This window comes from Ochotona princeps, chromosome 2, assembly GCF_030435755.1.
Source record: "Ochotona princeps isolate mOchPri1 chromosome 2, mOchPri1.hap1, whole genome shotgun sequence".
Classification (NCBI taxonomy): Eukaryota; Metazoa; Chordata; class Mammalia; order Lagomorpha; family Ochotonidae; genus Ochotona; species Ochotona princeps.
In genome coordinates, this window is record NC_080833.1 from 43,021,980 (window position 1) to 43,045,350 (window position 23,371).

General features: G+C 45.7%; 1 protein-coding gene across 1 annotated transcript in view; it reads right to left on the reverse strand.

Moving 5' to 3' along the window:
- Positions 1 to 22,197, reverse strand: part of NDC1 (NDC1 transmembrane nucleoporin) — a 55,685-nt gene extending 33,488 nt beyond the window's left edge. The window contains exons 1-7 of the mRNA XM_004588688.3: positions 21,826 to 22,197; positions 20,578 to 20,698; positions 18,399 to 18,500; positions 16,047 to 16,221; positions 12,078 to 12,216; positions 3,879 to 3,987; positions 2,264 to 2,315 (exon numbers count right to left, since the gene is read on the reverse strand). Of these exons, the coding sequence (XP_004588745.2) occupies positions 2,264 to 2,315; positions 3,879 to 3,987; positions 12,078 to 12,216; positions 16,047 to 16,221; positions 18,399 to 18,500; positions 20,578 to 20,698; positions 21,826 to 22,188 (1,061 nt within the window). The 5' untranslated portion in view covers positions 22,189 to 22,197. The remainder of the gene's footprint in view (positions 1 to 2,263; positions 2,316 to 3,878; positions 3,988 to 12,077; positions 12,217 to 16,046; positions 16,222 to 18,398; positions 18,501 to 20,577; positions 20,699 to 21,825) is intronic.
- Between the last annotated feature and the right edge of the window lie 1,174 nt (positions 22,198 to 23,371).

The window sequence follows — 23,371 nt, forward strand, 5'->3', positions numbered from 1 at the left end:
ACTACTCATCCATACCAATATCCCCATCCCCAAAAGTGGACATAGTGAATTTTACATAGAATACAAAGCTTCCCAGTGGATTACAACCACTTGGTGTGAATGTGCGGATGGAACACCTATCCTCTCTACTTCCCCCTGCAACTCTGGCTTTCAAACAAATAAATAAATCTTTTTAACAAACAACTGAGTGGAGGGTGAGGCTGGTGTTGTTGGTGTTTGTAGTATGATGTGGTGTGGTACAGCATGTAAAGTTGCCACTGTAACACCGGCATCCCGTATAGGTGCCAGTTCATGTCCCAGCTGCTCCATTTCTGATCTAGCTTCCTGCTAACATGCCTGGGAAAGCAGAGGAGGATGGCCCAGGTGTTTTAACCCCTGCTACCCAGGTGGGAGACTAGGATGAAGTTCTCCTGGTTCCTGGCTTCAGTTTGGTCCAGCCCAACTACTGCTGCCATCTAGAGAGAGAACCGGCAGATGGAAGATTTCTGTCTCTCCTATGCGTAACTTTCAAATAACTAGATAAATCTTTCAGAAACAAAGTTTCTCAGAGGAATAATCAGTAATTTAAAACAAACAATGAGAGAAACTGACATTCTTTTTCGGAAAACACAGATTAAACGTTATGTGCTAACTCACTGGGGACAAGCAGAACACATCCAGTGCTACCACACGATTGCCACTTGTGAACTTCAACTGCCCGCTGGGTTTTGCACAATGTTGGCTTCCTCATAGGCAAAACTCAAGTAATAACATAGCGTCAGCATGTGCGAGGTACCACAGAATGACTGAGAACACGGGCTGGTGCTGTGACATAGGAGGTTCAGCTGTTGTCTGCAATGCTGATATACCATGAACATAGAGTCCTGTACCAGCAGCTCTACTTCCACGCCAGCTCCCTGCTAATGTGTCTTGGAAAGCAGCAGAAAATGGCTCAAGCACTTGAGCTCCCGACACTCAGGAGGAAGACTGAAATCAAATTCTAGGCTCCAGCATTCAGCCTGCCCCAGCCCTGGCCACTGAAGCCATTTGGGGAACGAGTCAGCAGGTGGAAGAGATCTCTCGCTTTGTAACTCTGTCTTTCAAATAAACATCCACTTTTATATAGTATAAAAGAGTCTCTAACAGATTGGCATTGCTTATTTCTGGGAAGAGAAACTGGGTGACTGTAAACAGGCAGTCTTTATACATATTTTTGGAACTGTAAAATATATGCATTCAGAAATGAATACAATTGGGCCCGGTGTGATAGCATAGTGGTTAAAGTCCTCACCTTGCAGGCACCGGGATCCCATATGGTCGCTGGTTCTAATCCCAGCAGCCCTGCTTCCCATCCAGCTCCCTGCTTGTGGCCTGGGAAAGCAGTTGAGGACGGCTCAAAACTTTGGGACCCTGCATCCGTGTGGAAGACCCAGAAGAGCTGCTGGCTTTGGATTGGCGCAGCACCAGCCGTTGTGCTCACTTGGGGAGTGAACCATCGGATGAAGATCTTCCTCTCTGTCTTTCCTTCTCTCTGTATATCTGACTTTGTAATAAAAATAAATAAATCTTTAAAAAAAAGGAATATAATTTTTTTTAAAAATTGGAGTGATTGGGACTGGCGACGTGGCCTAGCAGCTAAAGTCCTCGCCTTGAAAGCACTGGGATCCCATGTGGGTGCCGGTTCTAATCCCAGCAGCTCCACTTCCCATCCAGCTCCCTGCTTGTGGCCTGGGAAAGCAGTTGAGAACGGCCTAAAGCCTTGGAACCCTGCACCTGCATGGGAGACCTGGAAGAAGCTTCTAGCTCCTGGCTTCATATTACCTTAGCTCCGGCTGTTGCAGCTGCTTGGGGAGTAAATCCATGACGGAAGATCTTCCTCTCTGTCTGTCCTCCTCTCTGTATATCTGACTTTACAATAAAAAATACAATAAAAATCTTTAAAAAAATTGAGAGTGATGTTTGGCACATGGGTTATACCATCACTTGGGATACCCAAATTGTATCCTGGAGTAGCTGATTCCAATCCCAGCTCCACTCACAACTTTTATACTCTGCTAACATGCACCCTGGGAGGGAGTAGATGGCTCAAGTAGCTGGATCCCTGCCACCCTGGGAGACTCAGCCACTGGGGAAGTCAACCAACAGACAAAAGATCTCGGTTTCTGTCTCCCTGCCTTTCAAATAAAATAAAACATAAAACAAAATAGATAAAAACATCTGGAAGGCAGCAAAGATCTAAAAAGGACAGAAACAGTTATAATTAGACTCCTTATACATCACTTACTCATCTATATGAAGGTCCATAGCAGTACTAATCCAGGCTTTAGGAATATGACCTGCAGGGGAAAATACCAAGATAGGAACATAAGAACTTAATGTAACAGACCTTAACATTTCTTTGTATGAGATTGCAAAAATGCCCAGAAACACCAAGACCTTGGTCATATGCCAGACTGTCTGATGAGAAATAGGTACAAAGAGAACTTTCTAAACACAAGTAGTTCTTGCTCTGTTCAGTTCTGCTATACATGTATTTTAGCTACCAGGCTTGGTTAAAACAGCAGGCTCCCAGTTTCAGCGTTCCAATCTCAGCGTGTATGACTAAGCGACTGTGGGTGGCACTCCCAGCTGCCCAGAGCCAGAAGGCAGCTGACAGATGTGTGCCACCATCTGTGACTGATAACATCACTGCTCTGTCTGCCGACTGCCACTCACTGGTGTTACTCAGATAAAAGCAGGCAGTTTATGTTGCCTCCTTATTGCCCAGGATAAATCCACCATGACACTTCAAAAAGCTGAAGTGTAGAGAAAACTGGAGAAAAAGAAAAAAAAAGATGAATGTACAGCAAAGGAGTGAAAAGTGATAAATACTGAAAATGATACCCCACTTCAATATAAATAGGAGCCAGAGTTAGAGGAGAAAAGGTTCGCACAGGAACGTGTCGGTTCGAGGGTGCTACTCAAGGGAGTGGCCAGGCTGAGTGCCATGTGACACATCACAACCAAGTGTCAACATTAAAGGAGAGGAATATGCTTACAGTAACATCACAATCAAGTGTGAACATTAGAAGGTTAACTACAGGGTGAAAACAGTAAACAGGATGGCCACTACACAGTAAGAACAATTTTATAAAACTATACTGACAGAAAAAGTATGATCAGAAAATTGTACTGCCCAGCATTGTTTTGTCTGATTATGTGTTGTTAATGAAACTGTCTTTATTACTAACCATGATCCATGCTGTACCTCAAATTTATGGTAATTGTGTTAGTATCATATCATAAACACATAAAAAGCAGTATTTTATTTCCAATTTAGAGAATGATCCAATGACATAGTATTTTCTTTCTTTTTTAAAAAAGTGTTGATTTTTTATGGTGGCAAAAAGCAACATACAGTTGGCCACCTTAGCCATGTGGTGATTATATGATGTACCCAGTGTCCAACAGATCTCTAGAATCTAGAATTTCCACTTGCCTGCTGAATAACTGTCCCTTCCTCCCGACTCCCAGGTTCCAGCAACCACCATGCTGTTGCCTGTTTCTGTGAGTCTGACTGCTTCAGGTACCTCACACAGGTGAAACCAGGCAGTATCTGTCCATTCATGACTAGGCTGGCACAGTTAGCAAAACATTCTCCAGGTTATCTGTATTATAGCACAAGATAAGCTTGCTTTCTTTTGAAAAGCTGAGTAACGGTGCATTGTTATGCTAAGTATCTTATTTTCTTTAACAATGTTTTCTCTTAACTAAATACATGCTCTCCAATAAAAATGAAGCAGGTGGACTAGCAACATAGCTGCAACTAGAAAACACAAACACAATCAAGATAACTTTGTGACTGACAACTTCTGAGCTATGAGCTAATAATAACACTGGCAAAAAGCAGAAATTCTTACCAAGAAAATAATATACAATGCAGAAATTTCTAGTCAGGAACAGTGACTCCACACAACTATGTTTAAGTAGTAACAGCAGAGATCTCCTGAAGCGCAGAAACTTGTACTGCTACGGATAAAAGAAGAGCAGGATCAGATGACACACTTCGCAGCATGCTAAAGCAAACAGTCCCTGCACCAACAGACCACTCACGGCTCAAGTGTTAACTGGTTCTGATGCACAATTACCTAGCGTCTTTCTACATAAGGCAGCATCTTGCTGATCAGAAGAAAATGAATACCAAGTTCAGTGCAATAGCCTAAAAGTGAGGTTAAAGTCCTCACCTTGCACGTGCCAGAATCCCATATGGGTAACAGTTTGCATCCCTGCTTGTGGCCTGGGAAAACAGATGAGGATGGCCCAAAGCCTTGGGAAACCCTGCACCCGCATGGGAGATCTGGAAGAGGTTCCTGGCTCCAGACAGGCTCCGCTCCAGCCATGGAGGCCTCTTGGGTTGTGAATCAGTGGATAAAAGATCTTTGTCTCTGTCTCTCCTTCTCTGTGTAAATCTGACTTTCCAATAAAAATAAATAAATCTTAAAAAAAGAAAAAGAAAATGAAAATCAATCAATCCTTAACACTAAGGACAATAGAAGTGGAGAAAGCTCAAAAATACACACCAACACAGGAGTCCCCACTTATCTTACATATGTTCCAAGATCCCCACGGAAGCCTGAAGTCATGTTTAAAGAGCATGTTTCCTTCCCACACATACAAGCCTAAGCTAAAGCTTAATTTTTTTAATAAGATTTTTTTTTTACTGGAAAGTCAGATTTACAGAGAGAAGGAAAAACAGATTCTCCCTCCATCTGTTGGTTTATTCCTCAAGTGACTGCAACAGCTGGAGCTGAGCTGATACGAAGCCACGAGCCAGGGGCTTCTTCAAGGTCTGCTGTGTAGGTGGAGGTCTGCCATCTCGACTACTTTTACAGGCCATAAGAAGGGAGCTGGAAGAGAAGTGGAGCAGCCAAGACACAAACTGACACCTATATGCGATCTCAGAGCATGCAAGGCAAGGATGTCATCCACTAGGCTACCACGCTGGTCCCAAGGCTTAATTTTTAAATTATGTACAATAACAGATTAGCAAAAGTAATCAATAACAAAATAGTGCAATATAATGCAATACAAGCAATTCACAACTTATGGTTTATTTCTGGAATTTTCCACTTAGTATTTCAAGACTGCAGTGGACCAAGGGTCTAAGTAAAACTACAGAAAGCCTGCTCCCAGTCCCAGCTCTCACACACAACAGTGTGAGGCTGCAGTCTAATAGGGACACATCCTTAGCAGGCCCATCTCCATCCCTAGTTCTCACATACCAGTGGGGCTGTGGCCTAGGCCACCTCCGGTTTCTGCTCTTGCTGGCAGGTGTTGCAGCCTAAACCAGCGCAGCCAGCCCTCAGGCCCAGTTTTCATAAGCACTGGCAGGTGCTATGGCCTAGCCAATGCAACTCCAAAGAACTCCTACCAGACCTGCCCCCACAACAAAGCTCTTGGTAACACAAGCCTGGTCAATTTGGCCCCAAGCCCTGACTCATGTGTGCATAGGTGTGTGCATGGCTCTGGTCTTCTGAATTCTGCCATCTGATTCATCCCATCTAAGCTCCCTCAGTTATATGCAAGTGCATAGGCCTGGTCCATGGAAGCCCCTAGAAATCACTTTACACATGTCAAATATGCCATCAGTTGCCCCCATTCTAATTTGTTCCGAGACCTCCTTTTCTAGACTATGGGCTTCCTCCCCCTAACATGCGTGCACTGGCTGGGCACAATGATGCCCAAATCAGAAAACTGCACATTTGAAACAAGGTTTATCTGCTGTTCTCTCCTTCTAACCACCACCCTTGAAAATACCATTGAGAAAAATTGTTGAAAAGAACATAAAGAAACCTAATGAGTCAAAGATGAACTTCCCAAATTCTGGCTTTCTTTTGTGCCTTATACCAGGACTAATTTGCCTTGAGGAATTTCAGGAGCTAAACAGCAAACAATGAGGTATCATGTAGGTGTGACATCTTCCTCCCACACCTGCAGATGCCTACAGTAACTTCCTAAATCAGCCCACAGGAACACCAAGTCATAAACTCATAAACTCTACACCTTCAATTACAATGGCTTGTTCAAATATTTCTAAACCGCAAAATGCGGGGAGCAGTATTCCATGCAGTCACGGGTACTGCCAACTTCTCACTGGGCATAGTTCCAATTTTGTTCCTACTGCAGCTCTCATCTCAACCATTATTCATGAAGACTCACAGAGGCCAGGGGAGTAGGTACGCAGTTCATTAGGTGTGTGGAAAACATCTAGTAAACTCCCCTCTGGCTTCCAAGATTAAGAGTATTTTAATTCCCCACACAATTTCTGTGGTTTGGTCATGAGCCACACTTGACTGAATATGTACATTTAAGTGCTCTGAAATCTTACCAGTGAATATTTTCAACAGTCTTAGTGGCATATTGTGCCAAGCCTTGCCACAGTGTCCATTTCTTTGATCTCTTTTCCATGCTAACATTCTGCTTTTCCCTATCAGTTTACGATTCAAAATGTGACATGAGTAACAGGATCAGTTTTTTAAACACTTATTTATTTTAATTGGAAAGGTAGATTTATAGAGAAGAGGAGTGACAAAAACTCTTCCATCCACTGACTCACTCCCCAAATAGCTACCACAGACTGGATATGAACCAAAACCAGGAGCCTGGAGCTTCTTCTGGGTCTCCCAAGTGGATGTAGGGTCCCAAAGCCCTTCCAAACCACAAGCAGGGAAGTGGGTGGAAAATGGAGCAGCTGAGCCATAAACTGGCACCCATAAGAGATGCCAACACTAGAATTAGCCTTTTGAGCCACCCTGTTGGCCCCAGAATCAGTTTCAGTGGTATGAGCAAGATTAGAGAAAAAAAACATGAACAAATGAACTACTGGTAAATTCATACAAAATGGATAGCTCTGGGGGCTGGCACTGTGGTAGAGCAGGTCAAGCCACCACCTGCAATGCCAGCATCCCATATGGGCGCTGGGCTAATTCACAGCTTCTACACTTTCGAACAAATTCTTGCTAATGAGTCTGGTAAAGCAGCAGCAGATCTCCCCCTAATTTTTTAAAGTGAATAAATAAATAAATAAGTCTTTAAAAAAATTTGGGGCTCATGCTGTGACACAGCAGGTTAAGTGTGCAGTACCAGCTTCCCCTATGGTCACTGGTTCAGTTCCACTGCCCCGTTTACTATCCATTTACTGGTGTGCCTGGGAACTGCACCCACATGAGATACATGGGAAGAGACTCCTGGCTGCAGACCGGCCCAACTCTGGCTGTTGGAGGTCGGGGGATGGGGGAAGGGGACACAGCAGATGAAAGACCTTTCTGTCTCTCCTCTCTCTGGTAGGTTTTTTTTTCCCTGAAAGACCAAATTTCTCATAAGTTACATGAAAGAAGTAGTCACTGAATGTCATATGAAACTACATATGAAAACTCTTACCCCAAAACTGTTTCAGGTATACATGTCCATGTACATGTATAACAAAGGGACCAGAAGTACATTAATGTGGAAACAGTGATTATCTCTGATACAAAAACTGAGATGCGTCAGCAAGTGGTAAAGTGTGACCCTAAATTCACAGCTCTTGAATATTTTAAAATAAACGTATTACAACAAACTCTAGGAAAGCTGACTGTCAGCACCAAAAATCATGGTGGTGACAGTAATGTTTATCACTACCTATAAAAGCAAAAAATAAAACAACAATTCAAAAAACCAGACTTTTTAAGCCAATTGTTCCCTGGTCACCTAGGCTATAGAATAAAGTAAAAAATTAAAATACTCGATGGCAAGTTTTATGGCACAGAAGGGTTAAGTAATCCCTTAGGATGCCAGCTCCCACACTGGAGTCCCCCTCTAAAGCACCTGGGAAAGAAGAGGAAGAAGAGGAAAATGCCCCTAGTGCCTGGGTTCTTGCCACCCACAAACCCACTATTACAGCCATTTGGAGGAATGAACTAGTAGACGGAAATGCTGTGTGTGTGTGTGTGTGTGTGTGTGTGTGTGTGTGTGCATACACATGCACGCAGGTCCATCTGTTTCTCTGCCTTTCAAACAGATGAAAGCAATCATCTTTTAGAAAACACACACACATGATCCCATGCTGTGCACTAAGGGGCCACTAAAAGGTTAAACCATGTGGTCTTCCCTCCCTCCCTCTCAGGCAGGCAAACTAACCCTGGGTTGTGCACCAAGAAACCTGATGGATGGGAAACCACAGTCCCAGGAGGTAAATTACTTCAACTACTCCTAACAAACCCTCACCTCCCCTACTTCACAGCGCTTCCACGGCATTGCCCGGCCAAGCCCCTGCTGCAGCTCTACCCAGGCTGGAGAACAGTATCCGGCTGGGCTACTTACCACCACCTCATGCTCAGCACAAGACACACCCCAAACACACATTCTGGCCAAATTTAAAGTTCAATTTTCTAGGGCAGGTATTAATACAGGCGTGAAGACACACATGTTCCACATTGGAGTATCTGGAGTCACCTGACAGTCCTGACTCCTGTTTCCAGATCCCTGCTAAGGCAAACCCTGGGAGGAAAAAATGCTGGCTCCAATAGTTGGGTTCCTGCCCCCTACAGAGAGCTGCACTGAGTTTCTGGCTCCCAGCTTCAGCCTGGCCTGGCCCAGCCATGTCAGCATTTGAGAGGTAAATCAGAAGATAGAAGCAATGTGACTTTCAGTCTGCATGTCTGTTTCTCAAAGGAAAAAAAAAAAAAAAAAGCAGAAGCCAGGGGGAAGCTGTGCTGTAGCAAAGTGGGTTAAGCTGGTTTCTGTAGTGTCGGCATCTCATACGGGTGTCAGTTCAAGTCCTGGGCACCCCGCTTCCAATCCAGTTTCCTGCTAATGTGCATGGGAAAGCAGTGGAAGATGGCTCAAGTCCCTGGGACCCTGTCACCCACACGAGAGACCTGGAAGAAGCTCCTGGCTTCAGTCTGACCACCCCCACCAAATTGTGGCCATTTGGGGAGTAAACCAGCAGATGAAATATCTCTAAATAAATCTGCCTTTCAAAACAAATAAATATTCTGCCAAAGCAGCACATCATAACTATAGAATATTCTTTGGAGATAAAAGAATACATTGAAATATTTACCAAAATTAACGATGAAAAATTTTATTGCAGAGGCCACTACTTGTGAAGCAAGCATTCCCTTGTATAGTGCTAGTTTAAATTCTAGATATCTTGTTTCCAATCCAGCTCCCTGAAGCGCCTGTGAAGGCAGAGACAATGGCACAAGTACTTGTATCTCCAACATCTAAATGGAAAATTCAGGTGGAGTTCCAGGCGGCTGGCTTACGCCAAGCCCAATCCTGACTGCTGTGGCCACTTGGGGAGTAAACCAGAAGATGTAAGATCCTGTCTGTTTTCTCTCCCTTCTCTCTCTGTCACTTACTCTTTATCCTACTGCCTTTTAAATAAATTTTTAAAATTTTATTAAAGGGGGGCCCAGCGACGTGGCCTAGTGGCTAAAAGTCCTCGCCTTGAACGCACCAGGATCCCATATGGGCGCCGGTTCTAATCCAGGAAGCTCCACTTCCCATCCAGCTCCCTGCTTGTGGCCTGGGAAAGCAGTCAAGGACGGCCCAAACCCTTGGGACCCTGCACCCGCATGGGAGACCCGGAAGAGGTTCCAGGTTCCCGGCTTCAGATCGGCGCAGCACCGGCCGTTGCGGCTCACTTGGGGAGTGAATCATCGGACGGAAGATCTTCTCTCTGTCTCTCCTCCTCTCTGTATATCTGACTTTGTAATAAAATAAATAAATCTTTAAAAAAAATTTATTTAAGGGGATATAATCACTTAAAAATTATTTTAGGGTGGAAATGTCATCAATTTGACATGACATTTGAGAAACAATACATTATCAGCATTGTCACCTACTGGTGACAACGGACTGCACATCTGTGGTAAGAAAGAGGTGGTCACATTTAACTAGGTCACAGAAGTCCAGCAAGCAACTTCTGGATATCTCATCTTTCTGTTCTTTGTTGCTATATTTTTAAATTTTGTTTAGATCAAAGGTAATTTACCACAGACACTTCTGTCGAGAACTTTGGAGTTGTCTCCCTGAGTATTTTTCAGGTAGCAAACAGGCTGCCATCCTGCTTTTAACTCATCCCCACAAGAGTGAAGAGCTTCTACATGGGAACTTTGTTTCACACACTCACAGACTTCTGGGAAGTAAGGGCCAGACCCTCATCAGTGAGCACCACTTCCTCACAGCAGGTATATTTTCATTAAATCACTCTCACAGATGCAAGAGGTGTATAAAAATTTGTTTTTTTGCGTTTTGATTTTTTTATTCAGTTTCATCTCTTCAAAACACTTTCTTTTTTTTGTTTGTTTGTTTGGCTTTTTTGAGGCGTATAAAAAATTTTTTTTTAAAGATTTATTTATTTTTTATTACAGCCAGATATACAGAGGAGGAGAGACAGAGAGGAAGATCTTCCATCCGATGATTCACTCCCCAAGTGAGCCGCAACGGGCCGGTCCGCGCCGATCCGATGCCAGGAACCTGGAACCTCTTCCGGGTCTCCCACGCGGGTGCAGGGTCCCAAAGCTTTGGGCTGTCCTCGACTGCTTTCCCAGGCCACAAGCAGGGAGCTGGATGGGAAGTGGAGCTGCCAGGATTAGAACTGGCACCCATACGGGGATCCCGGGGCTTTCAAGGCGAGGACTTTAGCCGCTAGGCCACGCTGCTGGACCCGAGGTGTATAAAAATTTTAAACCAGGACATCCTAGTCCAACACATCCTCATATAGGACACTCACTGCAACACATCATTTGCTTACCCACCTTTTCCTCCCACCACACTGCGTCCTGGTGGGGTTTTTACTCCAATTCCCAGGCCTCAGCCTGCTACAGCAGGAGTGAAATGAGAAGCAGCTCATGTGGAAGAGCTGGGGAAGAGGTGGGGAAGAGCCCTGGTGTGAGGGAGCCATCTCAACTACCTTGTTCTCTCCTGCTACTGAGTACCTCTGAGTACCTCTGAGTGGGCCCACAGGTAAAGGGTTTTAAAAATCAGGGTCCGGCGCAGTAGGCTAGTGGTTAAACTCCTCGTCTTGCAACCACCAGCATCCCATATGGATGCTGGTTCGTGTCCCAGCAGCCCTGCTTCCCATCCAGCTCCCTGCTTGTGGCCTGGGAAAGCAGTCAAGGTCAGCCCAAAGTCTTAGGACCTGCACCCATGTGGGAGACCCAGAAGAAGCTCAAGGCTCCAAGCTCCTGGCTTCAGCTCCGGCCGCTGTGGTCACTTGGGGAGTGAACTAGCAGATGTAAGATTTTCCTCTCTGTCTTTCCCTCTCTCTATAAATGATTTTCCAATAAAAATAAATAAAATCTTTTAAAAAATCCAACTGCAAGTCTATACCAGACCCCTCTAACCAGCTGAAGCTGCTGTGTGTATTTACACACACCCTGCCTTGCTCTACGAGACAGTAACGGACGTGCTCTAAAATTACTTGTACATCTGCATGCTCACGAGGCTAAATTTAAAAGGTGACTGTCACACAGAGGTACTTTGCATGAAAGCCATCACCACAACAAGTGCACTACGTGGCAGGAAAGGAAAGGGCAGAGCAAAGCAGGCATCTTAGTGATCAGCAAAGGAAGGACAGTAACAACACAAAAAAGATGTGAAGCAGATGGGTACTTGACACAGCATTTAAGAAACGGCTTGGGACATTTGCATCCCCATCAGAGTACCTGGGTTCAAATTTTGGCTCCAGTTCAAATTCAAGCTTCTTGCTAATGTGTATATTGGGAGGGAAAAGCGGTATTCGCTCAAGTACTTGGACCCAAATGGAGTTGCTGGCTCCTGGCTCACGACTCTGGCAGGACCCAGCCTAAGCTACTGAAGGCTTCTGAGCAGTGAAACAGCCAATGGGAAATATACCTCTGTCTCCTTCTCTGCTTTTCAGAGCAATAAAAATTTAAAAATCATTTAAAATAAGCTAAAGCCTCTTGAAGACAAATCCTCTCTCTAAATGGCACTGGGAGTAGCCCAGTCTTTGCTGATTAAACCCTACACTAACCAAATGAGGTCACTTGTACACTAAAGCCATTTTAACTCAAATTTTGGCAAAAGGTTATGCTCAAATGCTATCTTACCTGTATGATAGGAAATGGAAGGTAGTTCATGTTGTTAACAAAGTACAGGAGGCTGTAGCTGTAGCCCATAAACGCTCCAGCCAGCAGGAAGAAAAGATGATATTCATTTAAGCACGTCTGCGCAGCAGGATGACCTAAGCTAAAAGCAAAAGTCAAATTGTTAATTCAACAGCTGGGGCGGGGGGGGGACGACATATCATATGACTATTTCAGTGTCAACATTTATGGAAAGCAAAGCTCTAAGCTATTCACTTAGGAAATCACCCAGATTACAGCAAAATGATTAACTTCGAGCAAAAGATCACAAAGAACCCTTCCATACAAACATAATAATCTGACTTTAGGGGCCAACGTTGAGGTAAGAGTGGGTACGGCCACCGCCTGCAACATCAGCATCCTATATGAGAGCTGGTTCATGCCCAAATGTTATGACTTCTGATCCAGCTCCTGCTAATACACTTGGGAAAGGAAGTGGAAGATGGCCCAAGTGTTTGTGCCCCTGCTAACCATGTGTGAGACCCGGAAACTCCTGCTTTCTGGTTTTAGCCTGGTTCTGCCCTAGCCATTGCAGTCACCTGGGGAGTGAACCAGCAGATGGAAGACCTTGCTCTCTCTAAATCTTTCAAATAAATACATATTAAAAAAAAAAAAACTGACTCTGCCTGTTCCCCTGGAAACCCAATATAAGTGAGAATGTCTGCCATAACAATAAAGAAAACCTTGTCTGAACTGAGCAGAACAAGACCTAGTTCCACCTGATAGAGATTTCCTAACTTGTGGCCTCTGGGTTCCCTTGGAACGGAGCATTTCCTTCTGGGAATGCTGGACACTATGCCCACACAATTGCTCTGAGACACAAGATCCTGCAGGGCACAAAGCCTTTGAACAGGGAGTCCCACACCTGTCCTGTGTGGTCTCCTCCTCGTAACAGACTCATATCATAGGCAAGCAGATGGCTCTCCAACAGCCACAGGAGCTGCTTCTGGGGCTCCTGCTCAAGAGGAGCTCACAATGCTTCCTAGTGGACCAGCTATGGTTTCATACCCTAAATGGTGAGTTCAATCCAAGAGGGTCCCCTAGTGGACACTGCTATAAGCCGCTTTACCTTACACTGCCTTGAATTGTAGGCATGGGAGCTTATCTACCTGAGGAACTTCAAGCTTTTAAACTGCCTTGACAGTTTCCTGAGACTACAAATGTAAGGCATCTGGAGGTGTACAGCATCAACACACCATAATTCAAGGGGATTCAAATTCTCATGAGTAAGTAGTTACGGGACCACCCTACGATGGAGCACTATCACAAGTTAGACTCCAGACTGATTGTTTCCTGCATCCTGAGTTATAAGATGGTGAAGAGATTAGTTTTGCTTAAAATTCTGACTGTGAAACCATCGGCAAAAGTGTTAATAATCGGCGTTAGAACAGACATTTGGCACAGTACTTGACACACCACTGGGGATGCCTCCATCCTGCACCAAACGCCTGGTTCAAGTCCTGGCTACTCAATTCAACTTGCTGTAATACATCCCTTGGGAGGCCACAGATGCGGTTCAAGTATTTAGGACTCTGCCACCCATACAGAAGAACCAGACTAAGTTCTGGATTCCTGGCTTCAGTCTACTCTACATCTGGCTGCAGGTATCTGATGAGTGAACCAATGAACCAAATTTCTCCTAAGAGGTACAGCTGCCTCTGCTCCCCAGAATTTCACTGCCCTCTCCACTGAAGACAGGTATAACGAATTCAAGATTCATTTAAGATGAACAGTTGTCATTTTCCTATTCACAGACTGCCTTTATTGTTCAGTGTTTATCAACATTTTTTTCCCTTACAAAAGGAAGAAAATTGTCTTATATAAGGGAATTTCAAAAAGTAGGAAAATGGGGTTAAAAGATAACTTTATTGTCTTGTTTAAAAAGAAATTGGAAATCAGAGACCACTACTGTGAAGCATCTGGCTCAGTTGCCACCTGTGCCTCCAGCATCCCATGTGTGTGCCAGCTGAAGTCCCTGCTGCTCCACTTCCAGTCCAGCTCCCTGATGACGTGCCTGACAAAGCAGTGGAAGACAGTCCAAGTGCTTGGAGCCCTGCCATCTACATGGGAGACCCAGATAGAGTTCTAGGTCCCTGGCTTCAGACTGGCCCAACTCCAGCCGTTGTGGTCATCTAGGGAGTAAAGCAGCGATGGACGAGCTCTCTATTCCTATCTCTCCCTGTGACTCTGCCTTCAAATAAGTAAATCCTAAAAAGGAAAATTGAAAGGCATTTTTTTCATAATACCCATCTTTCCATGAATCTTCTGAAAATCAGATGGGGTAAAAAGAAAATCAAAAGTCAGGGACAACAGGGATCTTAAGACTACTTCAGTAATCTTTCACTATTGTGTTTTTATTATTTTTAAATAATTTTTATTTATTCTGAAAAGCAGTGTTACAGAGAGAGAAGGACAGACCAAGGGAGAGATCTTCCATTTGCTGATTCACTACCCAGATGGCTACATCAGCCAGAGCTGAACCAAGCTAAAGCCAGGAGCCGGGAGTTTCTCCAAGGTGCCCCACATCGGTGCAGGGGCCCAAGGCCTTGGGGCATCTTCTGCTACTTTCCCAGGTGTGTTAGCAGAGAACTGGATAGGAAGTGACCAATCAGGACATGAACTGCACTTCAGGTGGGATGCCAGTGCTTTAGGTGGATGATTAGCTGGCTATGCCATCACATCAGCAATGGTTTTTTTTTTTATGTTTTTTTTTAAAGATTTATTTATTTTATTACAAAGTCAGATATACAGAGAGGAGGAGAGACAGAGAGGAAGATCTTCCATCTGATGATTCACTCCCCAAGTGACCACAACAGCCAGTGCTGCGCCAATCCGAAGCCGGGAACCAGGAACCTCTTCTGGGTCTCCCACACTGGTGCAGGGTGCAGGGCCCCAAGGCTTTGGGCCGTCCTTGACTGCTTTCCCAGGCCACAAGCAGGGAGCTGGATGGGAAGTGGAGCCGCTGGGATAAGAACAGGTGCCCTCATGGGACCCCGGCACGTTCAAGGCGAGGACTTTTAGCCACTAGGCCACAGCGCCGGGCTCTAAAATAATTTTAAATAATAGAATAAAAATGCTTCTGTAACTTTGAAATTAAAGCAATTTTTTAAAAATACATGGCATTAATATAATTTCAAGTTTATACTTTGACTTTAAAAACCATTGCTGGGCCTGGTGGCGTGGCCTAGCGGCTAAAAGTCTTCACCTTGAACGTCCCGGGATCCCGTATGGGTGCCGGTTCTAATCCCGGCAGCTCCACTTCCCATCCAGCTCCCTGCTTGTGGCCTGGGAAAGCAGTCGAGGACGGCCCAATGCTTTGGGACCCTGCACCCGTGTGGGAGACCTGGAAGAAGTTCCTGGTTCCCGGCTTCGGATCGGTGCAGCACTGGCTGTTGCAGCTCACTTGGGGAGTGAATCATCGGATGGAAGATCTTCCTCTCTGTCTCTCCTCCTCTCTGTATATCTGACTTTGTAATAAAAATAAAGTAAATCTTAAAACAAATAATAAAATTATTTCATATCTTCACTGTGCACATACCACCCTTCCATCACACTCCACGCTGACTGCCACCTGCCCCCAAGCACATGTATGGACCCTCTCTGGTTTCTCATTTCCCAACTTCCTTGCACATCTATCTTCTTCCTCTTACCTCCACGGCGTCCAGGCCTTTACCTCCCTATTGTTCTCTCCATGGGCTTACAGTCTAGGTTTGAATCACTTTCACAAATTCAGTTAAACCTTGCATTGCACCGTGCACATCAGTTTTCCTTTTTTTAAATTTGCTGACTCCAACTAACATAAACACTACAATTAAAGCATGTGAACATACCTCTTCTACAGCAGCCTAAAAACCAAAGAATTTCCAGAAACTAAATCCCTCCTAGTACTTGGCAATGAAACCAGGCTCCCCAGGTGAGCATGTGCACTCTTACCTCTCGGTGCCGGTGCAGGGAACCACAAGGAAGCTGTGCTGGCTCCTGGTGATCATGGCAGCACACCACGCCACAACCATCCCCAGGGCAGCGTGGACGAAGGAATGCAGGAGCTGCTGAGGGTGAACGATCTTCCCAATCAGGGCCAGCCTGGAGCAGGGAATGGCAGGCACAACTGCAAGGGAAACACACGACTGTGGTTGACAGCATGCAGCATGTCGAGTGAGAATCCGACTGCACCTTCTCCTCACACAAACACCAGGGCAGGAAGAAACGCACACTGTCAAAAACAGTGCAGAAAAACTTCCAGTTTCCAGTAAAATAATTTGAGAAGAAAAATCAATAATTAAAAAAAAGGTACATACACAAGGAAAACCAAAAACTCCAGAGACAAAAATCTAAGGACAGTGTGATTAACATTTTTGATTAAAATTCCCTGACAGCTCAAAGGTGTCCACCCTAACCCTCTCTGACAACATGAAAGAAGAAATTATAATTGATGAAAGGAAGACAGCAGGTAAAACTGTTGCTTGTGATACTGGCACCCCACATCAATTTGTTTCTAGTTCTGGTTCCTCTCCTGATCCAGCCCCCTGCTAATGTGCCCAGAAAGGCAGCAGAGGATGGTCCAAGTGCTGGGGCCCCAGCCCCAATCATGGTAGACAACCAGGAAGCTCCTGACTTTGCTCTGGCCCATCTCCAGCCATTGTAGCCATTCGGGGAGTGAACCAGGGGATGGAAGAACAATGTCTCTCTTGCTCACTCTCTCTTCTCATCTCTAACTCTGACTTTAGAATAGAGACAGGCCAAGCACCTGCTATGAGGGAACAGGAAAGCAAAGGAAAAGGAAATCCATCAGCGTACCCACAGTTAGGGTCTGAAAGGCTGTGCCTGACTTCACAGAAGAGCACTGAAGAGCCAAGGAGAGGAATGAACAGGTGTCAGAACGCCTTGTCAATGTGTCTCAGGGACAGACCCAGGATCAGAAAAGGCACATGCACAGGAAAGAACAGCAAGCTTTGCCAACGAACCAGTGGATATCCTGAGCAAATGCAGTGCTCTAAAGCTTTTCTGGAACTCACAGAATTACCCACTTTTCTAACTGAAATTAAATCACCTGGCCTTGATCTAGAGCCCCGTAAAAGAATTAAGATTTATTTATTTTTATTTGAAAGGTAGATTTACAGAGAGGAAAATCTTTCATCCCCCCAAATGGCCTCAATGGCCAAAGCCAAACAGATCCAAAGCCAAGAGCCAAAAGCTTCTCCTGGGTCTCCCACATGGATTTAGGGGTCCAAGGACTTGAGCCATCCTCCACTGCTTTCCCAGGTCATTAGCAGGGAGCTGGACTGGAAGTGAAACATCTGGGACATGAACCAAGGCCTACATGGTATGCTGGTGCCCTAGACAAGAGGTTCAGCCTGCCATACCACCATGCTGGCCCAAAGAATTGTTTTTACAATACATCAGGATTTAATAACTATTTAATAACTATGAACTATTTAATAACTTTTATTTTTACTGCACTAACACAGACCTTAATCAGATGCATCGATTGATCCATTTTTAAGTGCAGCTTGGTGGCAATAAATACATTCCCAGTGCTACGCAACTATCACCATCACTCATTTCCAACTTTTCTATCTTCCCCAAATGAATCTCATCAAGCAACATCCCAAATCCTGTCACCACCATTCCTTCTGTCCATGATAAATGACTACACAGCCCTGTGGGTGGAATCATACAGTACTTTTCCTGAAAGTTCTAAATTGAACAGAGAAAACAGCACCCAAATGAATTGCAATGCATATCATTCAGAGCATATGATTTTGTACAAGGGCCTGGTGTGGTAGCCTAGTGGCTGAAGTTCTCGCCTTGCCTGTGCCAGGATCCCATATGGGTGCGAGTTTGTGTCCCAGGTGCCCTGCTTCCCATCCAGCTCCCTGCTTGCGGCCTGGGAAAGCAGTCGAGCACGGCTGAAAGCCTTCGGACCCTGCACCAGCATTGGAGACCTGGAAGAGACTCCTGGCTCCTGGCCTCAGATTCACTCAGCTCCGACCATTGCAGCCACTTGGGGAGTGAAACAGCTGATGAAAGATCTTCCTCTCTGAACATCTGATTGCCCAATAAAAATCAATAGATCTTTAAATAAATAAATAAAAACAAATTCCAATACAAAGCACAGCTTAGTATACACATACACGTATACAATGAGTTAAGTCTGTCCTCAGTAAAATATATTCACATTCTTTTATATATATATAAACTCTCATATATATATATATATATACACACACACACATACATATATATATATTCACATTCTTAACATGGTTAACATTAGAAACTTACCTGCATAGAACTCCACATTGAAAATACTTATTATTATTATTACCACTGACAGCAGCAAGAGGTAAAAGATGATACAGGAACTATACAGGTCACTGAGAGAATCTGAAACACAAGAAATTAATTAACAAAGTTTATTCATTCATATTGTCCTCCTATTCCATACACTGCAATGTAGGAAGCGTTCTTGAACACTAAGAATACCTTTCATTTCAAAAATGATTGTTCCTGGGCCTGGCATGATAGCCTAGTGGTTAAATCCTCGCCTTGCATGCACCAGGATCCCATATGGATGCCAGTTCATGTCCTGGCTGCTCCACTTTCCATCCAGCTCCCTGCTTGTGGCCTGGGAAAGCAGTCGAGGATGGCCCAAAGCCTTGGGACCCTGCACCTGCATGGCAGATCCGCAAGAAGCTGCTAGCTCCTGGCTTTAAAGCGGTTTAGCTCCAACCACTGCAGCCACTTGGGGAATGAATCAGTAGATGGAAGATATTTCTGTCTCTCTTCTCTGTGAATCTGCCTTTCCAATAAAAATAAATAAACCTTTAACAAAAGAGAGAGAGAGAGAAAGCGCCCACATTATTCTTTAAATGTCCAAAAATTACTCTAGTTTTCATGAACTTTCCTCAGTAAAAGGTGAAAGATTTATACGATCTGAAGAGAAACCAGAGTATGACTTTCAATCATTTAAAAAAATTTTTCTGCAAGAAGCTGTTGGCAGCTTTACTGGGACAACAACTCAAAAATTACAGGTTGTAATTTAGACCTTGTTCTGTGTACTCCAAAATCATGTTAGAACATCAGGTAAAATACTACCATATGAAAGTATTTCATTATGTGAAAAAGAAATACAATAGTTAGTAGTATATCAACAAAATATTTTCTTAAAATGCAGACAGCATTTTTCGATTCTCTTCTTACCTGCTGCATTATTTCCCAAATGCCTCCCAGGGCCCAGGAGGGGCAGAGGCTGCGGCTGAGGCCAGGAACTCCAGCCGGGTCTCCCATATGGCTGGCAAGGACCTAACTACTTCAGCCAGCACTGCAGCCTTCCCAAGCTTTGCAGGAGGAAGCTGGAGTCTGGGGCAGGAGGATTCAACCCCAGGCACTCACTGCACCCCCAAGCCATAGGCCTGATTCTGAGAAGCACCTTCGTCTTCCTCCATCTTCTCATCCTCACCAATGTTGGTGTCTAACTCTCTTCCTTCATCCTCAATTCTTTCTTCCTCCTATCTTATAAGTTGCAATACAGAAATGAGGTATTCTTAATTTCAGACTTTAAAAAAACTACATGCAACTTTCAATAAGTAACAACAACAGGTCTCGTTAGACACCCACTATGACGGGGCAGGGGTTCATGCAGGGTCAAGGAGCTGCTTGGGAGGCCTGCACCCACACTGGAGTGTCTGGGTTTGAGTCCTGGCTCCTCCACATATGTCTAGCTTCCTGTTTACGTGTACCCTTGGGAGGCAACAGATGACAGCTCGAGGCCTTGGGTCCTTGCCACCATGCAGGAGATCTGAAACAAAACCTAGGCTCTTGGCTTCACCCTCACCCAGACCTGGCTGGTGCAGCTATCTAGAGAGTGCACCAATACATGGGAACATGCTGCTATAGTGCACTAAGCCTCTGTCTGTGACACCAGCATTTCATTTGGGTGCTGGTTCATGTCCTAGCAGTTCCACTTCCAACCCAGCTCCCTGTTAATAGCCTCAAGAAAAGTTGTGCAAGATGGTTCAAGTCCTTGGCCCTATGCACTCCCTGGGAGACCCAGAGAAAGCTCCTGGCTTTGGACTGGCCCAACTCCAGCAACTGCAGCCATCTAGGGAGTAAACCAATGGATAGAAGACCTGTCTCTGATTCTCTTTTGCTCTGTAACTCTTCCAAATATCAATAAATTTTAAAATAAAACAACACACAATATCATTAAGGCTGCCTAAAAAAAAGATAAAAATTACAATTTCATCCTTTCGGGGTTCTAATGATCTTTCTCTCTTATCATCATAGGAATACTAATCTTACATAATAAAAAAGATGGTTTGTGTGACACAGAAGTGGTGTCTGATGGTCCCAATGTAACTGCTCTGATGTAGAATTTGGGCATTTAGCAAGACAGTATGAGAAACCCTGCAGTTGTGATGTGAGGCAGGTCTTTGGGTATGGCCACGGCATCCTCACTTACCCGACAGCCACTGCACAGGGTGGAGTAAGTCAGCGCTGCTGAAGAGCACAAACGCAGCGGTGCAGGCGGGGACGAGCAGCACGGACCAGATGATGCTGCACACCACCCTCCAGCCCAGAACCTGCAAGTCAGCAGAGCAGCTTCTCAGTGGGGGAAGTCCGCGAGGCCATGCGCTGCGCAAATCCCAGCTCTACACGTGGGACACTACCCCCACACCAAGGACAAGGTAGCCCAGGCGGCTTACAAAGCTGCCCTTAGGCTGGGCGGCAGGTGCAACATCTACCATCACACTGTTGGGAGGGTGAAGTTGCCTTACTTATACAACTCTATCTGACAGCAACTAATAATCGTGCCTCCCGGTCTAACTCACATTAATATGTAAAGGCCGCGTACATCCCAAGGGAACCATCTGTACTTTACACCTACAAGTATTATTAGAGGTGCCATCCTTATAGAGCAACTTGCACAGATTAACACTGTTTTCATGTCTGATTTGTCAGTACCTACCATATAGGAGATACAACAGCAGAGAGACCCTGGGGGGGAGGGTGGGGTGCTTCAGAAGGAAAGTTACAGTTGTCTCTGTGTTCTGGAAGGGAAAGCAGCTTCTACTGTTTGCTGTTAGGTGGCCCTGAGGGGGCCACATGCAGAAAAGAGACACAGCAGGTAGGTGGCCGTCCACCAGGATGACCCAAGCCAATGTCCCAACAAAGGCAGGGGCGACGGAGAAGAGCCGTGGAGGACGTGAACGACACAGAACAGACAGACGCTCCTGTAGCTAGGAGTGCAGAAGAGGCCGCAGCACGCGAGGGCAAAGCCCTACTGGGGTCCGAGGTCTCCGCAGAGGCGAGGCGGCGCTCTAGATCCAGCAGCGCCCAGCTCAAACCCACGCCAAACCCGAGACTCCAAACTCGAACCCCAACCCCATCCTCTAATGGTCAATTCTCCCTAGTTTTGGACTCACTTCTTACTCCCAACTTCTTGTTAGTTACCAACAAGTTAGTTACTTTACACACACTGGCCATGCTGCTATGGTAGTCAACTCCTGCCCACTCTGCCTCAACTTTCCCTCGGGTTGCCCCTCATGAGTAGGGCGCTTCCACGAGCCCGCCCCGCCCCCCAACTCTTCAGCACCCCAAAAGGGCCCCGTTTCCACGCACGCGGCCCACGCCGCCAGAGCGCAGGCGCGCCCGCAACCCGTCCGCGCCACCCACGCTCGCAGCGCGCGCCACGGGGTCTCGCACTCACGCGCCACAGGATGTCCCGCGGCCCGCCGGTCAGGGGCCCACTCATGGTCGTGACCATGGAGATGGCAGCCCCTACTGTAAGCAGGGCCGCGGACAGCGTGCCCACCCGCCACCGCAGTTCAAAGCGGGGAAGGCCCCCAAAGGACCCTTTTGGGGCTGCCTCAAAGGCTGCCTGCGCAAAACCGGGCACAAGTCCTGACCCATCCCTCTGGGACTTGGCCAGGACAGGCTCAACGGGCCAACACTGCCCAGCGTTCACATCCCCCACAGGGCGCTGTGACTCCAGGAAACGCTCTCTGGAATCCAAAAGGTCCCTTCGTAGCAGAGACCAGCGGGGCGCCAGAAATAGGGGACGGCGCTGCATGCTGGGAACTGTAGTCTCGACGGCCCGCTGGGGTCCAGGACGGAAAACGTTGCATTCTGGAACTCGTAGTTCCAAAGAACAGCATGCTGGGAGTCCAAATCTTCCTGGTAGTACCATGAAGCATTTAGGGAATGGTAGTATTTTTGGTAGTCTTTTTTTTTTCAGATTTATTTATTTTTATTGCAAAATCAGATATATCTTCGTCCCATGACACTCCCCAAGTGAGCACAACAGCCGGTGCTGCGCCGATCCAAAGCCAGGAGCCCAGATCCTCCTCCAGGTCTCCCACGTGGGTGCAGGGTCCCAAGGATTTGGGCCATCCTCAACTGCTTTCCCAGGCCACAAGCAGGGAGCTGGATGGGAAGCAGGGCCGCTGGGATTAGAACCAGCATCCTTATGGGATCCTGGTGCATTCAAGGCAAGGACTTCAGCTAGGCTACCGCACTGGGCCCAGAATGGTAGTCTCTTATAAAACCTGACCACAGTATTAACTGATCTGAATTTGACCCAAACTACCTGGGAGAACTATTTGCCCTCTTTTCTCCCGATTATTTTTTTTAGCTGCCTAAAAGCGAATTCCTAGGATACTGTGGCCCTGTCACAATACATGCTCAGCAGTCTCTTCTGAAATTTTTCAGATCTCCCTCAAAATTTTGGATTTAACTTCCTAAGCGGTGATTCCTAGTTCTAGCTCTGCCACTGATGAACTGGAACATCTGGATTGTCTCTGAGCCTCAATTTCTTCATTTTTAATTATCAAGGTTAACTTGGCACACGGTTGATACTCTGAGGACATAATGACTAAATTATGCAAATATTGTTTAGGATGAATTTCCTGCCAGTAGAAAAAGAAGCCTTTTGCCAGTTCTAGACCCACTGAATTAAGTCCGTCCCTGATTGCTTTAGGTGTCAGGGAGATTCCTGGGTGAAAACTGCTGTTAATGCTGCCCTCCAGCATTCACCCCCTCCTCTAGGAAGACAGAAGAAACTCAAACTAGCCAGGGGCTGCTCTGTACAGTTTGCTACGAATGACTTGATGTTCACTTATGAAACCATGCTAATGTCAAGTATATTGGAAGTACTAAAGAACTATCAGGGGCTAGCACTGTGGTGTGCAGATTAAGCGTCCGCCTGTAGTACCAGCAACTCATATGAGCACTGGTTCAAGGCCTAGCTGCTCCAC